Source organism: Gymnoscopelus microlampas (genome assembly GCF_963454915.1).
Source record: "Gymnoscopelus microlampas genome assembly, chromosome: 3".
NCBI lineage: Eukaryota > Metazoa > Chordata > Actinopteri > Myctophiformes > Myctophidae > Gymnoscopelus > Gymnoscopelus microlampas.
Window position 1 is genome coordinate 52,529,869 of NC_139940.1, and position 23,943 is coordinate 52,553,811.

General features: G+C 39.7%; 2 protein-coding genes across 2 annotated transcripts; both read right to left on the bottom strand.

The window, feature by feature from the left end:
* Positions 1 to 2,011: 2,011 nt before the first annotated feature.
* LOC311041462 (serine/threonine-protein kinase/endoribonuclease ire-1-like) lies at positions 2,012 to 15,054 on the bottom strand. Its single transcript, XM_084051843.1, has 12 exons — positions 14,934 to 15,054; positions 12,666 to 12,800; positions 12,209 to 12,256; positions 9,708 to 9,755; positions 9,327 to 9,374; positions 8,437 to 8,538; positions 4,247 to 4,780; positions 3,976 to 4,130; positions 3,657 to 3,877; positions 3,342 to 3,456; positions 2,992 to 3,089; positions 2,012 to 2,834 (listed from the first exon to the last, which is right to left on the bottom strand). Exons 3-12 carry the CDS (start codon positions 12,240 to 12,242, stop codon positions 2,684 to 2,686), a joined length of 1,506 nt encoding a protein of 501 aa, XP_083907969.1. The 5' UTR covers positions 12,243 to 12,256; positions 12,666 to 12,800; positions 14,934 to 15,054; the 3' UTR covers positions 2,012 to 2,683.
* Positions 15,055 to 15,636: 582 nt separating this feature from the next.
* On the bottom strand, positions 15,637 to 22,481 carry LOC311041905 (scavenger receptor cysteine-rich domain superfamily protein-like; the record flags this gene model as incomplete). The annotated part of the gene is made up of 4 exons (XM_084052387.1): positions 22,329 to 22,481; positions 19,355 to 19,428; positions 17,989 to 18,303; positions 15,637 to 15,989 (listed from the first exon to the last, which is right to left on the bottom strand). Exons 1-4 carry the CDS (start codon positions 22,394 to 22,396, stop codon positions 15,637 to 15,639), a joined length of 810 nt encoding a protein of 269 aa, XP_083908513.1. The 5' UTR covers positions 22,397 to 22,481.
* Positions 22,482 to 23,943: the final 1,462 nt, after the last annotated feature.

Consider the following 23,943-nt stretch of genomic DNA (forward strand, 5'->3'; position numbering starts at 1 on the left):
GCCATATGGTAGATGCTCATGAAAAACTACCAAGAAATAATTCTCACACTCATTCGTCAAAGGGTGGCGCTATATCACTCAATTGAAAGTGCCAACTTTGAACAGGTACAACTCATGCCCTGTTTGACCTACAACCATGAAACTTCGATACACACATGCGTCTCTTCATGCCCGACAACTTTTGTGGTCTGACTTTTGACCTCTGACCTTTAGATCGCCCACCATTTTGAATTATATGTAAAACAGTCATTGGCTCCTAACTTCTGCATTTTTTCACTTATGGAAAATCCGTTTGAAATTTTTGTAGGCAGTGGTCCAAAGTTCAAGTGTTAAACGTTTCGTGCAGATTGCTCAAAAATCCCAGGAGGAGATAGATTTTAACTATTACAGTTTTATGAAAATTATTCATCTGTGCCTAAAACATACATGCAGACTCACATTTCTTTTAAACTTTGCAGAAATGTACAGGGTCATTCCAAATATCACTGAAACCAATCTCACTCCAATTGGCCAAAAGGGGGCGCTATAGCAATTTTTTGAAAAGGCAGACTTTAAACAGGCATAAGTCATGCCTCGTTTGGCCGAAAGTCGTGAAACTTGCTTACACATGTGCCTTGACTCATGAGGAACACACGTATCGATTTGACCATTAAGCTCCGCCCTTAGATTGTCCGCAATTTTGAGCAGTTTGAAAAACACTTAAACCCAGGATTTTTCAGCTATTTGCGTGAAACTGTATCATCTGTGTGATCTCCTTTTTCACAGTTACTTGTCTGTTGGGCCAATGGCGTCTCCCTTAAATGAATGCCTCACAATCTCAAGGTCGCCAGTTCAAGCCTCACTTGATGCAGACTTAATTTAAGTTGAATTGCAAACAACATGACTGTATCAATGAATTCATGTGCAAATGGTAAAGATAACCTGAAATGCTTATTTGAGAGTACGTTTTTTCAACGTATGACATACTTCATTCTGAAAATAGCCGATCTACAATCTCAAAACTTTTCAGATAGCAACGTGTTTCTGAGCTTGTAGATCGGCTGCTTTCACTGTTTTCGGTAGCGAGGAGACATACAATTTCTCTATTGGTAAATGGTTTGTGAACGAGTGATCTTAGTGTTGGCTTCGTTCATGACAGAAGGCAAGAGTTTATGATCTTCAACAGACAACATCAGACTGGACAAAGCTATAGCACTATAGGTAGTGTTGCAGCCTACTAGCCTATCATGGGGCGGCCATAGCTGGGTGGTTAGTGAGCACGCCTAGGGAACCAGAGGCCCTGGTTGCCCCAGGTTCGATTCCAGGCCATCCCAGCATATGCGTCGATGAAATTAAATTTGTCCTTGAGCAAGACTCTTACCCCCTAATTGCTCACAGGTTCTCATTGGAAACAAGACCACAAGGACTTTCATGAACGACCTGTTAAAAGGAATTATCCTTATCCTAGTCCGAAGGTTGAGAGTTCGATTCCTGTTAATGGCAATAGGTTGAGATGTCCAATCTATCCATTCTGTTTCCATATCTCTCTCTCTCATCAATCTATTCCGTTTCCATGTCTCTCTTCAATCTATTCCCTTTCCATGGCTCTCTCTCTCTCTCTCTCTCTCTCTCTCTCTCTCTCTCTCTCTCTCCAGTTTCCATCTCTCTCTCTCTCTCTCTCTCTCTCTCTCTCTCTCTCTCTCTCTCTCTCTCTCTCTCTCTCTCTCTCTCTCTCTCTCTCTCTCTCTCTCTCTCTCTCTCTCTCTCTCTCTCTCTCTCTCTCTCTCTCTCTCTCTCTCTCTCTCTCTCTAGTTTCCATGTCTGTCTGTCTCTCTCTCACTGGCCCCGTATTATCGCTGCTTGCAGCTATATTTTTATTTATAATTCAAGGCAGAGTAAAAGACTTCAAACTGCAAAAAGAAGGTCATGGTTAGAAATATATATTTATTAATTACAAAAAAGCTACTAATTAGCTGCTAATTACTATCAAAAAGGATTTAAATGACAGTACTATATCAGTAGCCGGGGGTGCCAAAGGTGTCCGCACACAGGAGGGAGGCAGGGAGTGTGGGGAGTGAGGGGAAAGAGGTTTCAGCGCCATTAAGAGCACACACAATTAGTTTGACTACTCTTAATGGCTAGACATGGCATCGCAGTGGAGAGGAGCTCGGGGCTAATACAACTATTGATACAGTGGGTTAAAATGTTACAAAATAAAATTCAATACATACTTCAAACAGACTTAACATTAGGTGCACGTAATAAAATAAACATTCTTACTACAGGGTGAGCAGAGTGAAGCACGCCTTAAAGCAGAAAGCTCCCTCACGCAGAGGAGTCTAATTCCTGATGCGCAGTGGACATAAATGTGCTACACCATACTCAAATCAGGTAGCCTTATTTCACTTGAGAATTAAACACACATATACCGGTGGCACTGGAGCACACTCTACTCTACTCACCCATGACAAATCTGTTTCCTGGTTGCCAACTTCCTGCTTTTAAAAGGCCTAGATCATGATTGGATGGCATCAGAGTGGCTCACCAATCCTGATGCACCAAATCTCAACACATGTACACCTGCACTCAATGACACAATAAACCACAATCACTTGGTGTATAAGACATACACTGAAAACTCCACCCGTTTACACTCTGTTAACTGAAACGTGTCTTTGTCTTTCTCTGTAGGGTCTGTGGACGTTCATATAGCACTGGCGTCATCGTCTTCTCTCTGAAACATCTCCTTCAGGGTGGGCCTTGAATTCCAGTCTTGTTCAAGGGCAAAGATGTAAACACATCCAAACAGACCAGGAAACATCTCCATCAGGTTAATATCAGCTGCATCTCCAGCACTGTAAATAGAAAGCAGTGTCAAGTCTCGTCTGATGGTGAACACGCACAGGCACACGCACACACACACCACGACACGCCGTTAAAAAAACACACATATTTCATTTATAAATGGAAGGAGTGACTTCTCTTTGTGTTGTTTTAAACTTCACAACTCACTAGTGCTCATGGAGATCATGAATGAAACGCAGCAGTCCAAATGAGTTCATAGGGTAGCTCTTCATTTCATCCATCTTCTGGACCAACTCAGGTGGAAACTGTTAAAACATACAAATGAAAGATGAAATGGACTTGGGAAAATAAGGATGAACGTGAGCATGAAATTATGCTTTAATTTCCTTGGCAAAGCAAGTGTAGTGTGAACATTTCCTACACAAATAATTTAAAGGCATTAAAAGGGCATTTAGAGAGAAATAAAGAATAGAAGGAATAACATACTGTAGGGAAAAGAGAAAAGAAAAAGTCAAAGTGCAATTATGGTTTTATAACTTTTCACACAATAAACTCACCTTGTGTTTCCATGTGGTGAACTGTCCCTGCTCATCATCCTGGTCTAATTCCTTCTTGATAAGGGCCTTATCATCATCTGAAAAGTTTTCAAACCTTCTCAAGTACTTTACTCTCCTGGCAAGAAAAAAAGACAGACAGACAGACAGACAGACAGACAGACAGACAGACAGACAGAGAGACAGACAGTTATATAGGATTAAGGCTAGCATAAGCTCTTTTCCATTAGATAAAACTGATTAAGATGAGCTGAAATAATGTTTACATCAGTGAATTGATTAATAATATGTGGAAGGGAAAATGTTTGACTGTTATACCTCTCATTTGACCAAAAGAAGGGATGAGCCAAGCATTCTTCCACTGTGAGTCTTTTCTTTGCGTCTTCGTTGATCATCGACTCAATGAGATCCTTAGCAACCACATCCTGAACTTCATCCAGATTGTACTTTCCATCCAAAATGTTGGTTTCACATCTAGGGCCTTTGCCAAATGGATGGTGTCCTCCAGAAAGGATGAAATATATCAGCATCCCAGCCACCTTAAGAATGAGGATGAAACTTATCAAGAACATTATCTTGTTATCATTAATGGAATTGTTCTCATGCAGAACAAAAAAAAACTACCTAAAAAAACTACCTGAATATCAGTGCTTGCTTTTATAACTCCACCATCCAAAGCCTCCTTTGCCTTCCAGCATGACGTTCCTGCAATGCTTGTGTGATAGCTCGTGTGTCCTTTGGGCAATTGTCTGCTTATTCCAAAATCTGCCAATCTTGCCTTGTTTTGAATATCTGCAAGGCAAATTGGGTAGATACATATAATACAGGGGTTTAGATTGAGAAAAACTAATACTTCTACAATATGTTACTTATATTAATGTTGTTTTCTTTTCTATTTTGAAGCTTACCAATCAAGACATTCTGGGGCTTGATATCCCGGTGGAGAATTTGAGGATTCTGACAATGAAGAACTTTCAAGCCCTTGAGAACCTGCTTTGAAAGCTGTTTCCTCTTCAGTTCAGAAAGGCTGTGTTCATTGATGTATTCCTCTAGGGAGTATTCACATAGCTGAAGACCAAGGTAACCAAAGTTCTCATCTTCCACAAAGTCAACATATCGTACAATCGAAGTATCATCAAGCTCTGGGAGACGTAAAAAGCGTTCCTCATTCTTCAGCACTTTATAGCTGTTTTTAGTCATTCTCTTAACTGCAACTTCAGTGCCATCCTCTCTTAAGCCCAAGAAGACTTCGGTTCCACCACTTCCCGTTGCTATGTGGAATTCATCATCTTTCCCTAACACAAGACTGCCAACTTTTGTAACACTACAGTCATCAATGTTTGCAAGCTTCTCCAATTGTTGCCTCCATCTTTCACTGATTGGGAACCATTTCCGTGGTTTTGGTGATGTCCTTTTCTGCTTCTCATTGGATCTTGATGGCTCTGTAATAATAGTCATGGAGATTTCACATTCTGACATTGGCTTTCGAGTGTGTGTGTGTGTGTGTGTGTGTGTGTGTGTGTGTGTGTGTGTGTGTGTGTGTGTGTGTGTGTGTGAGTGTGAGTGTGAGTGCGAGTGTGTATGTGTGTGTGTGCACGCTTGCATGCACGTACAAACACTGTGGAATATGGAAACCTTTAGACTTGCCTGTGTTGCACAAAATGTGAAGTTTGAAAGAGACAAAGAGAGTGGTTGAGATTAGGGCTGCACAATATTTAAAAAAAAAAACACATTTTGTCGATAGGCTATTGCAATATTAAGTATTTTTTTTTTTTTACTTTGATACAATACAATTGATGTCAATGCACCAAACACAATAGCATGTGATGTGACTAGTCTTCTGAAATTATTTTGGGACAATTAGGCAGGTATACTTACAAAGACAATATTGAATTTATACTTAGATTGACGCCTAGTGATTATGCAAATTACCTCCAGCATTGTTTGTATTTTTTATTATTCTTCTACCAATCCAAACTAAGGCTAGTGTCTGGAAGGTATTCAGGAGATTGCAGGAGGTTATACAGTATATCCGTACCCTGAAAGTGTATTAAACTAATGAAGCTTAATTATCACATTAGGTCATTAACATCCATGACAAAGTAGCTTACTAGTAGGCCATTTTATGTTTATATTCCACATAACCTCATTTGTAAATAGCAAAGTAGTGCTATTCTTGTTCTATACAGTGGTTCTCAACCTTTTCTGTCTAGCAAATCCCCCAACAAGAGTTGCCTCTCGACCCATAGGCGCGGACAGTGGCGTTCCCAGGAATTACATCTAGGGCAGGCGAGATTTTTTTTTATCCTCCCCTCCGAAGGGGGGGGGGGGGGGGGGGGGGGTACTCAGGGGAAAATCTCAGGGGAAACAAGGGAAACAAGTTAACAACAACACTACAAAACTGAAAAAAGTTAATAAAAAGGTATAGCGTCCTCTGGATGAATCTCTTCTTCAGCGGTGGTCTCTTCATGTTGTAGTTTAGTAATGAATGGCTCAAGCTGCTCTCAGAGCCCCTTATATACCAGGTGAGTACAGGTGATGGCACAGACCCCCACCCCACTCCTGGCACCCCATGAAGACAAAGGCATACATTTGCATCACTATAGGCGAGGGTCGCTCTGCTGAATGGATACGGTGGGGATTAGCTGCCTGCCCGCGTGAATGGACGAGGAGGCGAGCTAATGGCTCGACGCCCACTATTCTGTTTGGATTTTTTTCACTGCCTGTTTTTCAGTCAGTCTTTTACTTTATTTTCTAGGGGAGGCGAGATTTTAGTTGGGCAGGCGGCCGCCTGCCCTGCCTCTATGGTGGGCACGCCACTGGGCGCGGATCCTGTGGGGTCTTATACCGCGTCTTATACCACGCGTCATTCTGTTTGGATTTTTTTCACTGCCTGTTTTTCAGTCAGTCTTTTACTTTATTTTCTAGGGGAGGCGAGATTTTAGTTGGGCAGGCGGCCGCCTGCCCTGCCTCTATGGTGGGCACGCCACTGGGCGCGGATCCTGTGGGGTCTTATACCGCGTCTTATACCACGCGTCATTCTGAAGGGATGTCTGTCATAAGGAGTCAATATCACCATAAAGTACATTTGGGACTTAGCTTTATTTATTTTTTTAAACTGTGATTTTCGATTTAACTTTTTACTCATTGTATTAAGTGGATGTTGTACAGTTAGAAATGCATGTTGGTCAAGCTACCACACTTTTTATGAATTAACTGTAATATATGTCAACAGTAAAATGTGTCCACCCTGTCAGGGAAAAATTCAAAGGATGGACAATGACAGGGTAGTCAGTTTTAGGATTTAATCGGCACATGCTGGACCTTCTGTTAGCAACTTAGCTCAGTTAGCAAGGTGACTCTATACTTTTTAACAGATATATTTCAAATTTCAGAAAAGTTTTTATATTCATTGATATTTCAGTATGACAGAGTGGACATGCTAAGCTTGACAACATACAACTACACACATAAACTATGAAAAATACAATATATATAAGTGTAAATATGTACTGGCAACTTGCCATAGCTTCAGCCTCCATTGAAGTAAGACAGGAAGAAGACAACATGGGAACTTAAACTTAAGTAAGTTTCTTAAAGGGCCAGTTTACCCCCAAATGACAGGGTGGACAGCAATGTCAGGGACACACAAAAAATGTTCAATTTGATTATAAAAACAGACTATATCATATAATTTAAAATCAAAATGACTTGTTTTATCAAATAAGGTGTTGTGGACAATCAAACTATGTAAAAAGAAAAAGAAAAATCAAAAAATTAACCACTTATTAGACACACTGTAGTTAGCAGAGTGGTGTGTGGGACATGCCAAAACCATATACATCCAATGTTACAGATCTGTATAAAATGAATGAAACACATTTCCAGAGACTCATCATTGTACTGATAAGTGTGTAAATGTTTGGCCATTCATAATAAGACCTCAGAGTTTCATTATTTTGTTACATTTTCATGATATTTGAGTGATTGTGGTGAGGACACCCAAATGTACTTTATGGTGATATTGACTTAGCCTACTCTCTCCCTGTAATCTTCAATGTCTGATTATTAATGCCTTGTGCCAATTGTTATCATCAGCCAATAATCAAATATAAACTTGAAATGTAGCCTACATTAACTTCTCTCACTTTTTCTCTGTTTCTCTTTATCGCTCTCTCGCTCTCCGACTCTCTCTCTCTGTCTCTCAAAGCTGTAGAGAGAGAGAGAGAGAGAGAGAGAGAGAGAGAGAGAGAGTGTTATTGCCCGTCCGAAAAGGTCTCGTCTCACAGTAAGCAGGCTAGCCTCTTCCTTAAGCCGCTAAAAGTTGGTGCGTGCGTCGCGCAACTGTTTGTGGTACTGGGTGCACAGATCGGATATGCAAAAATCTTTGTGCCAGTGTTAGTGAACATCTTTGTACCAGAGGAACGCGTGGTGGACTTTTAGATGTAACAGTTGTGCTACAACTGGTTCCTGAAACGGGCGCACACACCATCGAATGGGGCTTTAATGAGAGGAGTCATGTTACAACTTACTCATAACTCCATGGGTCCCAGAGTAAAAGATGCACACACCTCGTTGACCGAGGGCTGTTAAACTACGTTTCCTTATAGATTAACTTTTCATTGTTGCCATATGAAAGTTTCTTTAACTTTGACTGAGAAAATTGCATTTGCGTTTACTGAGCAAAGAGGAGTGAGTGGTCTTTCTCCTGCAGCTGCTGATCACCCAGCATGGAATGGAACCAGCGTGTGTCCGTGTGCCGCCCGCCCGCCCGCACGCACGCACGCACGCACGCACGCACGCACGCACGCACGCACGCACGCACACACACACACACACACACACACACACACACACACACACACACACACTTCCTTGCTCTCTTCCTCATCACAATGTGCAATGTTAAATAAAATATTGTGCAGACCTAGTCGAGATTAATGCATGACAGAAAATGAAGCTCTCTGCATACATCCACACATAATAGTAAATAGCAGTGTAGAAACTATAGTTTTGGAGTGCTCACCCTGGAAACAAAAGGAAGAACCAGCAACATTAGTTACCTCAAGGCATTGTACCAAGAACACAAAAAGTTCACCTTTTTCTTCTTCTGTTTCAGGCAAAGTCAAGACACCAACTGCATCCTCTTCACAGAGATCATCATGTTGCTGTGGTGATGTCACACCACCAGCCGAGTCTCCTTTAGAAGGTGAAAATCAGAAACTGTGTTCATTTTATAGCTGCGCTAACAGATTATAATAATATAACATCCTCTATAATCAGTAACATGTGTCATGTGGGTGATACATGTGGTTTTATTCAAAGGCAATCAAAGAGCTTATGATGCAAACATCGGGATATGTCCGACATTACAGGTAGGTGCCTCAATGCGGCCGCAGAGTCGAACACTGGCACTCCTGAATGAAGGGATTGTGAATGTGATTCCAATTTTACTGCAACCACAAAAGTGTGACTGGGAACGCCACTTGCGCAATGCTAAATCCCCAACTGGGTAGTGCGACTTGGGCACAAAATAGGGCCCATATCTCTCCATACCAGATTACACCTCGTGTTTTTCATGAATAAGATAATTCGGGTGAATAATATACTGGATGTTTACCCCTCTATCCAGATTATACAACCCTTTTGTTTTTCATTTATACATTTTTCTAATCATAATTAGTTTAGTAATACCTTATTGAGTAAAACCTTCGATTCCATATAACACCCCTTTGTGTTTTTATATCTTTGATCTTTATTTTAATATCCAGAGTTTTCCCATCATGATTTATATATTTTGGGCTAGACCAAACAGTATTTTTCCTGTTCAAATTGTTTCATAAATAAGGTAACTCGAGTAAATCAAATACTGGATTTAGCATTAAGTAATACCTAGTATACCGGGCATAGTTTGGCAGGGGTATATTTTGGACTGAATGTAGAGCTGAATCAGTGGCTACAGACTTCAAAATAAAACAGAGGACCTACCTGAAGACACCTCAGCTTGACTGGAAGAATTCATCAATGGATTCATCTCTGAAACACATTACAATCGTGTTTTGATCTGCATTGACATACAGTAGGGCCATACAACAGGTTAGCCCAGCAAATACCCCTTTAGTCCAGATTATACCCCCCCCCCCACCCCCCCTCATGTGTTTTTCATTATTGTTCTCCATTATAATTTGTGTTTTCCATAAATAAATCTGTATTCCAGATTTTCCATAATAATTTATACATTTTGGTGGGGGTATATTTTGGCCTGTTACACCTGTCACTCTTGGTCACCAACCCATACTTAGGAACAACCTGTAGAGCTGAATCAGTGGACCTAAGGCTACATACTTAAACATAAAACAGAGGACCTACCTGAAGACACCTCAGGATGACTGGAAGAATTGTTCAATGGATTCATCTCTGAAACACATTTGAGTAACAATGGGCCCGATTCATGAACCGTACTTACGAACAAATTTGTTCTTAGACTCACTTAAGAAGTTTTTTAAGAGATTTTGGCATTCACAAATGTTTTCTTAGCTGTGATTTGTTCTTAAGTTAAGAAGAAATCTACGCATACTAGAGAGCACTCTTAGGCTGGCCTTTGAGTTCTCAAGTGTGACATGTTTGTGCAAAAATAATTCATTCTCGAAGTTTCTTCAATTCTACAGTTGTATAATATGGGATTTAAATTACAATAATATTTTTATCATATCTTTAGAGCAAAAAAGGTTCTCAAAAGTGTGGTTTGGGGACCCCCAGGGGTCCTTGAGGGAGTCCCAGGGGGTCCACAGCAAACGAGGAACCCGGTTGAGTTGAAGCCCAAGCCCCGTACCCACCCCATAACCCCCCACCCAACCCGACCCTCATCGCCCCCCCCCCCCATACCCCCACCACCATATCCCCGACATTCGCCACACCCCCATTTTCCCGTCCCCTTCTTACCCAAAAGCCCCCCTATACCCACCCGTCACCCCCATCCCCATACCCCCCACACAGCCCCCTACACCCCTCCTTGCACCACCATATCACCCACCACACCCCTATTTCCACCCCATTACATACCAAGCAGCTGCTACCTTAAAGACCCTCCATATCCACCCACCAGCTTTCAGTAATATTTTTTTTTATATCCACTACTAATGCTACTACTGAACATGAAATATGGATAACATGGTAATTTCAGCAAATTTACATTGATGTCTAGTGGTGATATGTTGATTAATGTGAGAGAAATAATAAAATACATTCATTAATTAAATAAAATAATGTGCTGTTCACTTCAGAAATACCTCCACAGAACTATTGATTTATTTATTTTTATGTTTGGAGTCTGGTGTTCAACCATCTTTAGACTTTAGTTTAGGTATTCTTTACTTCATTCTCTCAACTTTATTTCTGTGTGATTTCCTGTGATGTCTGTGAGCAGCAATCACACACAGGTGTGACTGCAGGCAGGGCCATGCAGTCATGCCTTATATGGGGATTGGTGGGGCGGCTACCTATGGTAATTTGGATTAACTGGCACACCCCTTCAAGTTACGAGGACTGGGATTCATCATCATAAGAACATAAGTTACGAACAATTCTGCCATTTAAGAACGCTTCATGAATCTGACTCGACTTCTCTTAGGAATTCACTTAGGAAGAAATGTAAGAGGAAACATTAGGAACTTATTGCTGCATGAGGCCCATTGTGTTTTGATGTGCATCTTAACCTGTTGACTGGAGCTTACAGTATGTGTGGTAACAATTCATGACAAATGTTTTATTAAATTGTTGCTTTAAGGGACGGAGCTAAACTATATACATATGTTTTTAATATTCATGCTTTATTTCATTTTATTTTGGTTCATTTAACATTTATATAACAAGAACAAAATGACAGATGCAGTGCAGTTGATTGTAGGCAGTCTGCTACAACTGCTAAGTATATCATGATTTTATATACACTATGGGCATACACCCAGGGTATGAAACAGGTTAGCCTAGAACAATGCCCTTTAGTCTAGATCCCCCACCCCTTGTGTTTTTCCTTATTTTTTTAATTTTTTTTCATCTTAATTATTTAATTAATGCCATATTAAAGTGGCACTATGTGAGTTTTGTTAAATTAATCAAATGTAATGTTGTCCAATCTGTATGGTAGAGTATGTTAATACAATATAACTTATACAATTGGGGTGGTGGTATTTGGTCTCCCTGCTCTTCTTTTGAGACATTTAGATAGTGTCAAAGGTCATGTCTCACCTAGATACAGGATCTGACAAAGATTATGACCTGATGGTCAAGATTCACTTTCCACTTCACTTTCCACTACACCCCTTTGGTGTTTTCCATAAATAGATCTTTATTTCAATATCCAGAGTTTTGTATTTTTTCCCCTCCATAATAATGTGTGCATTTTGGATTATAGCACCCTTTTGTTTTTCATTAATAAATGTTTTATCATTATTAATTTTAGTAATATATTATTAAGTAGCACCTTTCTAGTTCAGGCTATACCCCATTGTGTTTTCATAGATACATCTGTATTTCAAAATCCAGAGTTTTCCCATCATGATTGACTTTATAAAGACTTAAGGCAACCTGTAGAGCTGAATCAGTGGACCTAAAGGCCTTTGCAGACAGGGTGCGATTAGTCAATCAGTTTTTACCGCATGCGAAAAGACGCACAAATCGAACTGGGTTCGATTGGAAAAAAACACATCGCCGCATTGCATCGCTGCACAGTAAATTCGGAGCCGGTGTGCATGAGGTCATTGAGAACCATGTGTTCATTTAAAAAATTATATTGTCCGTTTTTTCCGTGCGAAAAATCGCACCCTGTCTGTCTTAAGGCTACAGACTTCAAAATAAAACAGAGGACCTACCTGAAGACACCTGAGGATGACTGGAAGCATTCATCAATGGATTTGTCTCTGAAACAAATTAAAATCGTGTTTTGAGGGACTCTTAACCAATTGACAGCTTACAGTATGTGTGGTAACGTGTCATGAAAATGTGTTGATTCATTAAATTTCATTTTGGTTAATTTAACATTCATATAACCAGAATAAAATGACAGATGCAGTGCAGTTGATTGCAGTGGAACTCTGCAACAAAATCTCACTACAGTACATCATGATTTTATACTTCATGACTACTGCATTTTAGAAGTCAATTTCTTCCCCTCAAAAGTAACGGACTAGACTTTCAGGATTATTGAACAATGATAAAGTTATGTGTGTGTGTTACTCATTTCGATCTTCCCATTCTTATCATTATAGATTCCTAGATGGATGATTTACTGTATCAAATAAATATACATTTGAATAAGTTAAGACTTACTAGTTTGCTTCTGTTTTTTCGAGTAGAAATATCGTCGTATTGCTGCTGATGCCACCAAGATGATGATAATCACTGTGATAATAATCCCTGCAATCGCTCCTGCAGTTAGTCCACCCTCTGTAGGAATATCACTCTCTGAAAGACAGTCATGAATGTTGGTGACCATTTCTATGAAGCCCATGTCAATACTTATAAACATACTTAGAATGTATTATAATCAGTTTCTAACACTGTATAAGGGCTGCAACTATTAACATACCACCATTCAGGGGGCGAGGACACGGGTGGGCCTGGGTAGGCCGTGACCCACCCACATAGAAAGCTGGCCCACCCAATCGGTTTTGTGCAATTTTGTAATGAATAAATAAATAAATACATAAATACATTTCATAATGTCTTACTTTCTTTCATTAAAATGTTTTTTGTTGTGTTTTTAGCGTGATCGTCTTGCTTAATGTGAATAAATAGGCAGCACTTTACAACTGTCGGTTCTTTTGCCTCTGTTGTTGGTTCGCAAAAGGACTACACATCCCAGCACAGCTCCCAGAAAGCATTGATTCACGATCAGCGCGAACTACAAACAACAAACTACAAACAAACCAAGGTGAAACGGAGATGTTTGTTTATGCAGCATGCATGGCATACTGTAGTGTGTTAAAATGGCAAAACAATGGCAAGTCAAGTAACTACTTTAAAAAGGCCAGACTGGAGGAACAAAATACACTTCTCGAGCCTGCCGCCAAACAGTCAGAAGAAGAGTTTCGGGAGGAGGTCGGTGACAACAATAGCGAGCTATATTATGTTTTGGTTATCGCATGCCTACGGCCGCAGCCCCAGTGGACCCGGTCCCGACGTCAGCAGGTATGGAATGGAAGCTTCGGCTTTTTTTGTGATATCCACGTTGAGGGGGGCGGTGTGTTGGTGTGTGTATGTGCATAAGAATATGCAAATGATTTGTGTCAATGAGTGGTCACCGAATTCCAGACTTCCACTGGTCACCAGTTTTGGTGTGACGCAACTAAACGTGTTGGGTCCCGTCTGTTAGTTGACACAGACACCTATAATTTCATGTTGGCTAACTCATTTCATGTACTACAGACACGAGATAGGAAAAACCTTGACAAAAACAGCAGCGGCTGTTTTAAAATGTTTGGATTTCACACAGTTTGTAATCAAAGCTGATCTCCTTGTTTTTGTCTAACCCTGCGTTTTAACAGCGGGCAATACTGGCCGATGCCGGGCAACATCGCCCAAAAAGATAAAGAAAATCCATCTTTCATCGCCCCCCCGCCCACTTCGCCCGATCGCCGGCTCTCATAGACTTTCATTATATTTTTGGACGATGTCGCCCAGTATTGCCCGCTGTTAAAACGCACCGTTAGAGTAATTGTATTGTCTTTTTCCGTAGTTTTCAGTTTTTCTTTACATTTTAGAATAACCACTGTTTAGTTGTAATGTAGTGTTGTTGTAGCAAGGATATTGACTGATTTAGCAGACTATACAAAGTATAGATGTCCCATTCTACTATTGGGTAAGTCACTGTAAGTGTTTGCTTTGTGCTTTAAGTAAAGCGAAACAAGTCTATTCAAGAAAAACAAAAACTAAATTTCTGCCACCTCCTGCACATTACTTTACTTAAACATTTGAACCCTTGCATCCCTCTTCTGGGGCCGTATATTCGGTGAGATATCAGATGTACAAGCTCACAACGCGTCACAGCCCTCCATGTTATGAGCTTGCAGATTGGCCATTTCCGGTGGAAATATTTAGTGTGTCCCTTTTACAATATGAAAACCATGCTCCTGTGACTTAAACAATGTGTACACGTTGTCTTGCACCAGTAGTTACTGGATGTGCATAACATAACACACAGTCTGTAGTCTGATATATTGTCGTCAATTAAAATAAGAAGCCTGCCATCATAATTATGTAGTTATCTTAACGGATGCATTGTTTTAAAATGCTAAAATAAATATGAATATGTCTCTGTTGAACTTAACTATGTAATGTGCTCTAAATCAGCACTGAAACGCTTGCAATTGTAGCATCCTATTTGGTCATAAAGACGCATAAAAAACGTCCTGTATTGGATTCGACCAGATCGGATACACATCTAATTATAGCAGTGATTATAATGCATTATAGCATTATAATAACATAACTATAAGAATTATACGACTGTGATCCTTGCAACAAAAGCAGTCATACTTATGTTGTTAGACAGTGTTACTTTCTCAAGGTGTAAAGAGTGATGGAAATGTTCATTACCTGGAATGTAATGGTGTGTCTCAACACTGTAGCTGATGTGTGGTAGGTGAACTCTGCAGTTCACGTGACCTGCTTGCCGCACCGTCACGGTTCTCCTCACAGTGTAACAATGTTGAGAACGTCTGTCTGTCACCGAGTGTTCAGCAGGGAGGAGGTTTCCCTCACTGTCCAGCCAAGACACCTCAGGTTCTGGATACCAGCACCCAGAATCACATGTCAAAGAAAAACCATTGTATTCTGGTCCAACTACAGAAATCTCTGGCTGAGACACAGCCCCTGAAAAAACAAATACACATGATTATCAATCAATCAATCAATCAATCAATCAATCAATCAATCAATCAATCAATCAATCAATCAATCAATCAATCAATCTTTAGGACTACAATGGAATGTTATCCTTTTAGCCTTAATGTCTTACTGTACCACATGCTGTTTACATTTCTGACAAACAAAGTATTCAATCAATCGGTCGGTCGGTCATCTGTCTGTCTGTCTGTCTGTCTGTCTGTCTGTCTGTCTGTCTGTCTTGTATCTATCTAGCTAGCTGTGTAATTGAAAACTGGGCAATGGAAGGTACTGTCAACAGTTCAGGAGTCAAATTTGAGAAGTCTTTCTTCAAAAACAAAAACACTGTAATAAAAGCAAATTTGTCCTGTTCTTTTCTTTCTGATTGTTTTTCCATCTACAGTATGTTTGATCACTACATCTTACCAACAAGGAGCTGCATTACACTGTAGCTGGCCAGGGTCGGAACAAAACACTTGAAACTTCCCTCATCTGAGAGCTTCACCCTGAGCAGTTTTAATGAGATGTCGCCATCAGGCAGTTGCTCAGGAAACAAGGATGTCCTCCCTTTGTATAACGGGTTCAGATGGTCAGTGATGTCAAGTCCCTCTTGGCGGACATGCACGTATTCTGGCTTCAGGTCAGGTCTTGTCCACTCCACTGTCATCTTGGCCACGTTGACAGATGGCTCAATGTGACATGGAAGGATCACATCATCCCCCATTTTGGCCAGCAGGGTCTGAGAGGACCCGATCACCTGAGGTTTGCCTTAAAACAAAACAAAATTGTCCCCAAAATCAAAATGGCCCCCAATGTTGAAACTCTTTCTCACTTTCAGTCTCATTTTTATACCTGGGCTTGTAATCCAGCTTGAGTTGTGGTCTCTGTGTCGATTTGCTAGATGTTGATGACTGTGTTTCTTTTTGTATATTTTAGTTTCTCTTGGTTGCTTTATGTATTTTATTCGTTTTTTCTTTCTTGTGCAGCACTTTGGAAACCTTGGGTCCTGTTTCGAAGGCAGTAATTACCGCCTGGTTTTAGGTCTTAACTTGCGCCATGGAGGTGTGGCTATCGCTATTTTGAGGATGGTAAAATGTGCCACGGCTCTAGAGGCTAAACAGCCCTGAATTAGTCATGGGTGTGGTTTGGGCGTTACATTAATAAAACCAATCGGAGTATCGGCCATACCCTTTAAGATCAATGTGTGCTACAACCACCACGCAGTGCCATCTTCTGTAAGTGGCGAGATCAAAAGAGCATACAAACAGCACATTGAACGGAGAGATGAACAAGCACATGGCCGTCACAATCACTGTAGCCTCTGTCTAATTATGTCTCAGGTGCAGAACACATTTGTGATATATTGACAAACCAAAATAATATTCACATTCTCAGCTGGCTATTATTAAAGCATCTCCCCCTGTGTCTCTGGCTTTCCAAAAGTGCAGCAAGTGTATGTATCAGTATGTTTCACTTGTTTGCTCACTATTGCTACTGCTGCCCAAAATATCTGATCTCCGAGCCTAAGCATAAGCACACAGTATGTATGCTTGGAGATCAGATATTTTTGGGCAGCATAGTCGGGGGTCCAACTAAGTGAAAGTGAAAGTGCGCTGCTCGCTTGTAGAGAGAGAGAAAAAGAAAGAACATGAAGCAAAGTCTTTGAAGTGCCACCTAAATTGAGTGAAACGTGAGTCTTTCAGATCGTCTGGATTGATACGGATTAAGCAGGGTTTTTTGCTGCCTTTCATGCATGCCTGCGCTGTGCACCCGACACTTCCATTTCAACCTATAGCATTTGATTGAGTGGTAATCAAATCATAATTGATACATCAAATTAACATTGACACTTCACAGATTACAGAGAACTTTGAATTGTAATAGTAGCAATCAGTTGAGAATTGGGTGTGTTATGGATTAATTAAACTGAATGGTCTGGTGTGGCTATAGCGAACGAACACAGATCCACCACGCAGATCCACCACATTTTATGTGTCTTTGATTAGCCAAAGATGATAAAAAAACACAATTAACACAAGTAATTAACAGTCACACTTTTGTGTATTACAGTAAAATTTGAATGCCAATCACATTTACAATCACTTTAATCAGAACTGCCCAAGTGAACTATAAAGCCGCCTGCGGGGCACACACTTTTGTAGCCTATCACCAAACCTTTTTGCAGTTAAGATGTGGTCCAGAGTCGTCTTAGCACTATGCGGTTAGTCTATGGGTAAAATAGTATAGCGCCTTATTTACATATAAACCACTCCTCCAGGCACTAAGTATGGTTGCGCATTTGCGCTATGCCTTAAATACCGGATACTGCCTCGCGTAAAAAAGGGCCCTTAATGTTTCTAAAATATGCTATATAAATAAATTGTATTGGATTCATGGATATCCCTGATGTCATCAATATGAATTCATAGTAATGACATGATAAACTGTACTCAAGTACTATGATAATGGTTACTGCACAAGTCATTTGACAACAGATACTGTATAACCAGAGGGTAGCCTGGAATGCAGACTGATTCGCTATGTTCGTCTTTTTATCACTTCGCTACTCAGTCTGGCCAGGGTCCTATTTGACTCGTATTTCTATTACGTAGTGTCAGGAAGTGACTCCCAAACGTAGCAATCAGTCTGGATACCAGGCTAACGAGAGGGGTACGCGTTCCAAACAGGCTTCATTCCCAACGTGTTAACAAATGTCAACACACATACAAACACTGCAGTTAATAATGATACAAGTATTCATATTTACCTGAACAACGAACACCAGCATCTTCACTGTGACCACAGTTGTGTTTTCCAATCCCAGCATGTCTGCACTGTGAGAGAGTTGATTCACTACCGTCACATCTGACATCATTCAACCAGATGCTCCCAACACCCTGTCCGTAGCGTGCCACCCCTGGTGCTTCCATGGCCCATCCACAGTCTAACTGTTTACACACAACCCGAGCATCCTTCATATCCCAGCCATTGTCACACACCGTCCCCCAGGTGTCATTATAGTAGATCTCTACTCTGCCAGAACAGCAGTTTGGTCCGTCAACCAGCCTCACTTGATAATCAACTAAGTGAGAAGAAAAACATTACAAATAAAAATTAGCAGCCTGAAAGAAATCTTCTGTAGCCTATGTGCATGCAAGATGTCCTAATAATAGAGTTTTTACATTAAACTTGCACTGCACATGCTGAATAATGAAATATACATTAATGTTAAGTAGTGCTGTCAAACAATTAAAATGTTTAATCGCGATTAATCGCATGCTTTGTAATAGTTAATCGCGCGATTAATCACAAATAAGTCATCCGTTTTTTATCTGTTCACAATGTACCTTAGAGGTATATTCTATACCCCTATTAACATGGAAGTGGAAAATATGCTTGGTATATACAAAAATATGTTTATTTATTATTGGAAATAAATCCAAAAGCCAAAAGTCAAAAATCAAATGGTACTGCATTGGCATAAAACAGGCTGCAGCAAATGGGTATTATGATCTGCTTAATTTACTAATAAGAGTACTGTAGTGTCCTAAATGATGGACCTCATACAGGATTCTACAAAATAAAACAAACATAAATTGAGCAGAGGATATTGTGGCCTCCCTGTTACATTCCAATCTACTAGTAGCATTTAGCTCCCTATTGAAAGTAGCTGAAGAAATACATGTAATGCCTAATGAGTTGTGTTGTTTAATAACAACAGCAATGGTACTGTAACATCTACAATGGAAATCCACAACACATAACAGCAAAACATAAGGAGCATGCTCACAGACATAGAGATCTGCGTCCTAAACTACGGATAGTCCAAATGACAAAAATAAATAAATATGCAATTCATTGCGATTAAAATAAATATTCGAGATTAACATTATGGTTAATTGTGATTAATCGAGTTAACTTTGACAGTCCTAATATTAAGTAATAACCATGTTACATAATAATATATGAAAAATAAAATATGATTGAGAGTGTGATAGACTTCAACCGATGTCATCACAATAAGTTGTGTCTATGTAGTAGCTGTACTAACTGGCTGAACAACTATGAAACCCATCAATATTATTGTTAAGCATTGTATCTATCCTAATATGAAGACAATAGAGGCAGTTTACCTGGGCTGGTTCCAGTAACATTATGCATGAACAGGACTAACAGAACACCTGACAATCTCACCAAGGTCCACATCCTGGAGATGACACAACACAAGATGACAAAACATTTTTTATATGTGTGTGTGTGTGTGTGTGTGTGTGTGTGTGTGTGTGTGTGTGTGTGTGTGTGTGTGTGTGTGTGTGTGTGTGTGTGTGTATATATATATATATATATATATATATAAACTGCCCACAAAAAGTTCCCTAACTTAACTTCAGTCAATTATTTCTCCCCTTTAATAATACCAATTGGTATTGTATTTTATATCATTTTTACCATTGATTATTTACCTTTACAACGAGGCACAGCTTTTAAGGATTATGCAATCGTGTAATGAGAAACACAGTTAAATGTGTAGGTAGTGCCCCCAATAAGTGTGCCAAAATCCCCCAATATGCAAGTTTAAAAGCCTAGGGATAAGGGAATAACATATTTAACACAAGTTCTAACAAGCAATAAAACACATTTGAGTAAACTAGAGGAGACCAAAACTTTAAAAGTTAATACAAGTATCTTAAAATCAATTCTAAAAACAACAGGAAGCCAGTGGAGAGTTGCCATGACAGGGGTGATATGGGCACGTTTTTTAGTGTTTATCAGAAGCCTGGCAGCAGCATTTTGAACCAGTTGCAGGCGAGAAATTGACTTGTGGGTTAAACAGGTGTAAAGACCATTGGCTTAAACGAGGCTTGGCATCATGTGTGTACCATAACGTTGCGTCTCCACATTTATTTCTGATGTTGGGGACAGAAAGCAGACCATGAAGTTAAATACATACCAAAAGTGTTTATTTTGTGTGATTAAATGTCATTAATTTAAACTGCAGTTTGTGTTTGTGTGAGTGCACCCAAAAAAAACATGACTATATAATGAGGAATATAGCGCTGCAATTTATTTTTTAAACACATTATCCAAATGTTTATTTGCCACGCAAGTCTATTGAAGATGAATGCATGGGCATGTTTTAAATCCTGATGAAACATGCACGTAACTACAAACTGCCATGCAGAAAACTGCAGGTCCGCTACAAATATCAGTTCTTTTAAACCTTTCTGTTTGCCGTTGCCTTTTTTTATCCTTCTTCTGCACTATAGTTTTACTCTCTCCTTTTTCTGTTAAATGTTTTATTTGTTTGAATTTTTTATTATATTCAAATGTCCATTCATATGTCCATTCCTAATGTGTTTATTTTGCGCTCTTGATGTCTTTAGCCCTATTCGGAGTCGGACAGGATTAGAACACAGACGTCTTCCATAATTATAACAAATTACCAGAGATCCCCACACTAATCCTGTGCAAATAGTTTTACACTACTCCTTAACGTCTTGCCTCATCACTGAGGATACCCGTACGCTCCAAAAAAATGCTATCTGTGGACACAGCCCAACTTCTTGTACAAAATATTCCCGATGTATACCCAGTCTGTTTTGGTGCCCAGACTTCTCATGTGCCTAGTAGTACCGTTGCCAAATCAGTTTTGATGCCCAAATGTATAGGTGCACACCCTGTTTTGGTGCCCACTCTGTTTTTTTGGTACACCGATTTACCAGGTGCCCACTCTCGAGGTTGCCATATTTACCAAGTGCCCACAACATTTAGGTGCCCACTCATCATGTATCCCTCTAAACAGCATAGAACCAAAAGCCATTTCACTTCCACCCATTGGAGACACCACAAATGCAAAAATTGGCACCGTTTGTTGTAGGAAGGTGATTCTTTTCACCAAATTAGGTACAAATGGTCTTGTGAGTCCGATGACCATCAAACAGGGTTTTGATAATCCACACAGTTTGCCTGGAATTGCCTTCTCATATTTGTGGCAGGGCATTACTTACAAAAAAGTCCATATATCATGAAAACAACATCGAAGTATCTCCAAATTGGAATCACATGTTGAGGGTCCTCTATACAGTGCACCTTTAATTGTGCCGCTGTACTCTCTGGCCCGCCCTCTAGGAAGCCTAGAGGTCTAGAATGGGGTATTTCATCTCCATGCTGGAAACAGTGCCACATTATCATCATTAAAGGCCTGCTTTCCACTTTGTGTGAAAGGAAAGATCTGTAGCAATGATGGTGGCTCATTTGCAATTGCTTGGTCTAGTCATTTTTATAGTAGGCTACTATTTATCTCTATTTTTTTCCTAGCATTTTATAAAATAGTGTAGTGGATTTATTTTTGTTTTTGTGGCATTCCTAAGCCAATATTTTGATTCCCGTCTCCTACCGGATACACACCCGGTCATCAAATTATTGGCTTAGGAATGCCACAAAAACAAAAATAAATCCATGAATTCAAGGCTTCATGGGGTGTGCAATTGATAGAAAATATGCCATTTTTTGGGTGAACTCCTCCTTTAACCTTTTAACAAAAACCTTTTTGTTTTAACCAAAAAATATCACTTACCCTACTTTTAAGTGGTGAGGGGGTACTTGATATGGTCTATTTTTAGTAGTAGGCTACTACAGATCAGTTTTTTTTTATTAAATTATGGATTACTTTTCTAAAATCAATTACTTTGATTGAATGATGTACCCCACCTAATCCTTGTTTTTAGGGGATTTCAATAAAAAAGAAAAAAAGAAAAACATTTTTTACATCAAAACTCAACATTTTTCAAATCTGAGGACAAAGGGGCTAGGGCAGCTAGGGGCTCAAGCCCCCCAATTAGGTCGTATGTATCTGTGCACATGCCTCACGGAAAACGACTTGATCCAACACAAAGGCCTTTGTTTTAAACAAGTCTTCATTATAACATTAATCATTTATAATTAAAAAGGCGTCCTTTTATAAAATAAATAAATAATAATTGAAAAGCAGAGGCCACTGCTGGCACTGACATTCAAACAACAGTAAAACAGGAAACAACTGTTGAAAATGACACTAAACGAACAGTTTAGACAACATCAACATAATAAAAAACACATTAGGCCTACCTTAATTGTCGACTTACAAAACAGGCAGCCCCAACTTTTACTGAGTCACAGATTTGTTCTAACAACATTAAATAAATGTTCTATATGTTGTAGGCAACATGTAAATGAAGGTCAACTGTCACAGACCCTAAGCTCATGAAAAGTTCAACTCCATGGAGAGGAGTTGTCAACTTGTACTTTCGCTTTCACGAGTGGACTTTCACTCCTGTGTGTGTGTGTGTGTGTGTGTGTGTGTGTGTGTGTGTGTGTGTGTGTGTGTGTGTGTGTGTGTGTGTGTGTGTGTGTGTGTGTGTGTGTTCTTTTATGTCGGATATGCGCACTGTCTGAATATTACATTGGGCTACACAGCGTGGTAGCCTACAAAATAACAAACATGACACTTTTTGTAGGATTCATTTCACCCACACCCCCGTATCCTGCTCAATGGTTTAGTCTGTTCCCTCTGATAAACAGTGTCGGTGGTGCTGCTAGACTAGTGTGGAAAACCGGGAAAGCCTGCTAGTGCTACCCGGCAGCAGTGTTGCCATGTCCGCTTATTATAAGCGACGTTGGTCTTAATATGTTTCTGCTAAGTCGCTTATAAATATTGTTGCGGGTTACGTTTTTTGGGGCTTGTTTTTGCTTATTTGGGCTTACTTATAAGTGTTAAACCAGCGCCGAATGTAGCGAAGCAGGCTGGATCCCAGGCTATTAAACCAGTGGTTGGTTCTCAAACATTTTCATGTCATGGACCCCCAAATTAATATGCATTTGTCCCTACCCCTCCCCCCATCTGAAAATGTCTTGTGCCAGGGAGCCAGCTGTACCAGATTTGTGTTATTTCAAGATTTTTTGAAAATAGCTGATCAATCTACAAGCTCACAACGTGTCGCATCGCAACGCATTGTGGGCTTTTTGGGCTATTTTTCAAGTTTCAAGTTTATTTTTCAAATAGCCGATGTAGGCTAATGCATTATATATAGGTTTAAAGTGCTCATGTGCCTAGTCGCTTCGTTTGGGCTTGTTTTCATAGACCTGGTTGCTTATTTATCTCACAAAATCTGGCAACACTGACCTGCAGCTTAAAGCATGACTACTGGAGAAACAACAGGCTTGTAACTTAAAGGACGACTTCACCCATTTTCAACCTATCTTCATATAATTGATCCTCACTAATGCTCATGATAAAATTGTTCACATTTTTTTCTACTCTGCCTGTCTCATAGGAGGGCTGTGGACACTTTCATACAGTATTTCCATTTTTTTATTTCATTTTTTGACTTGACATTTTGTAAGCTTTTCTATAATAAAATAATTGCTATTTTTATACCCTACACTTTGGTCTGCCTTACATTTATGTAGCGGGGTAACAATATGATTTCTCAAAAGTATCATTGATTTGAATTCATGTGTACGGTATCAATGTTGTATAGCCTGTACTTGTAGTTAAACATGTAGGCATGTTCATAAATAAAGTTTATTATAAATAAAGTTTATAATCAAACATATACTTTTCCATTTGTTATGATTTTGTGACTGCAAGCATTGAAGCCATAACATAAGTGACCTAGCTAATGTAGTAAGAATTAAACAAAATGGAGCTAACCTTAACCCTTGTTAATTATTATGTATTTAT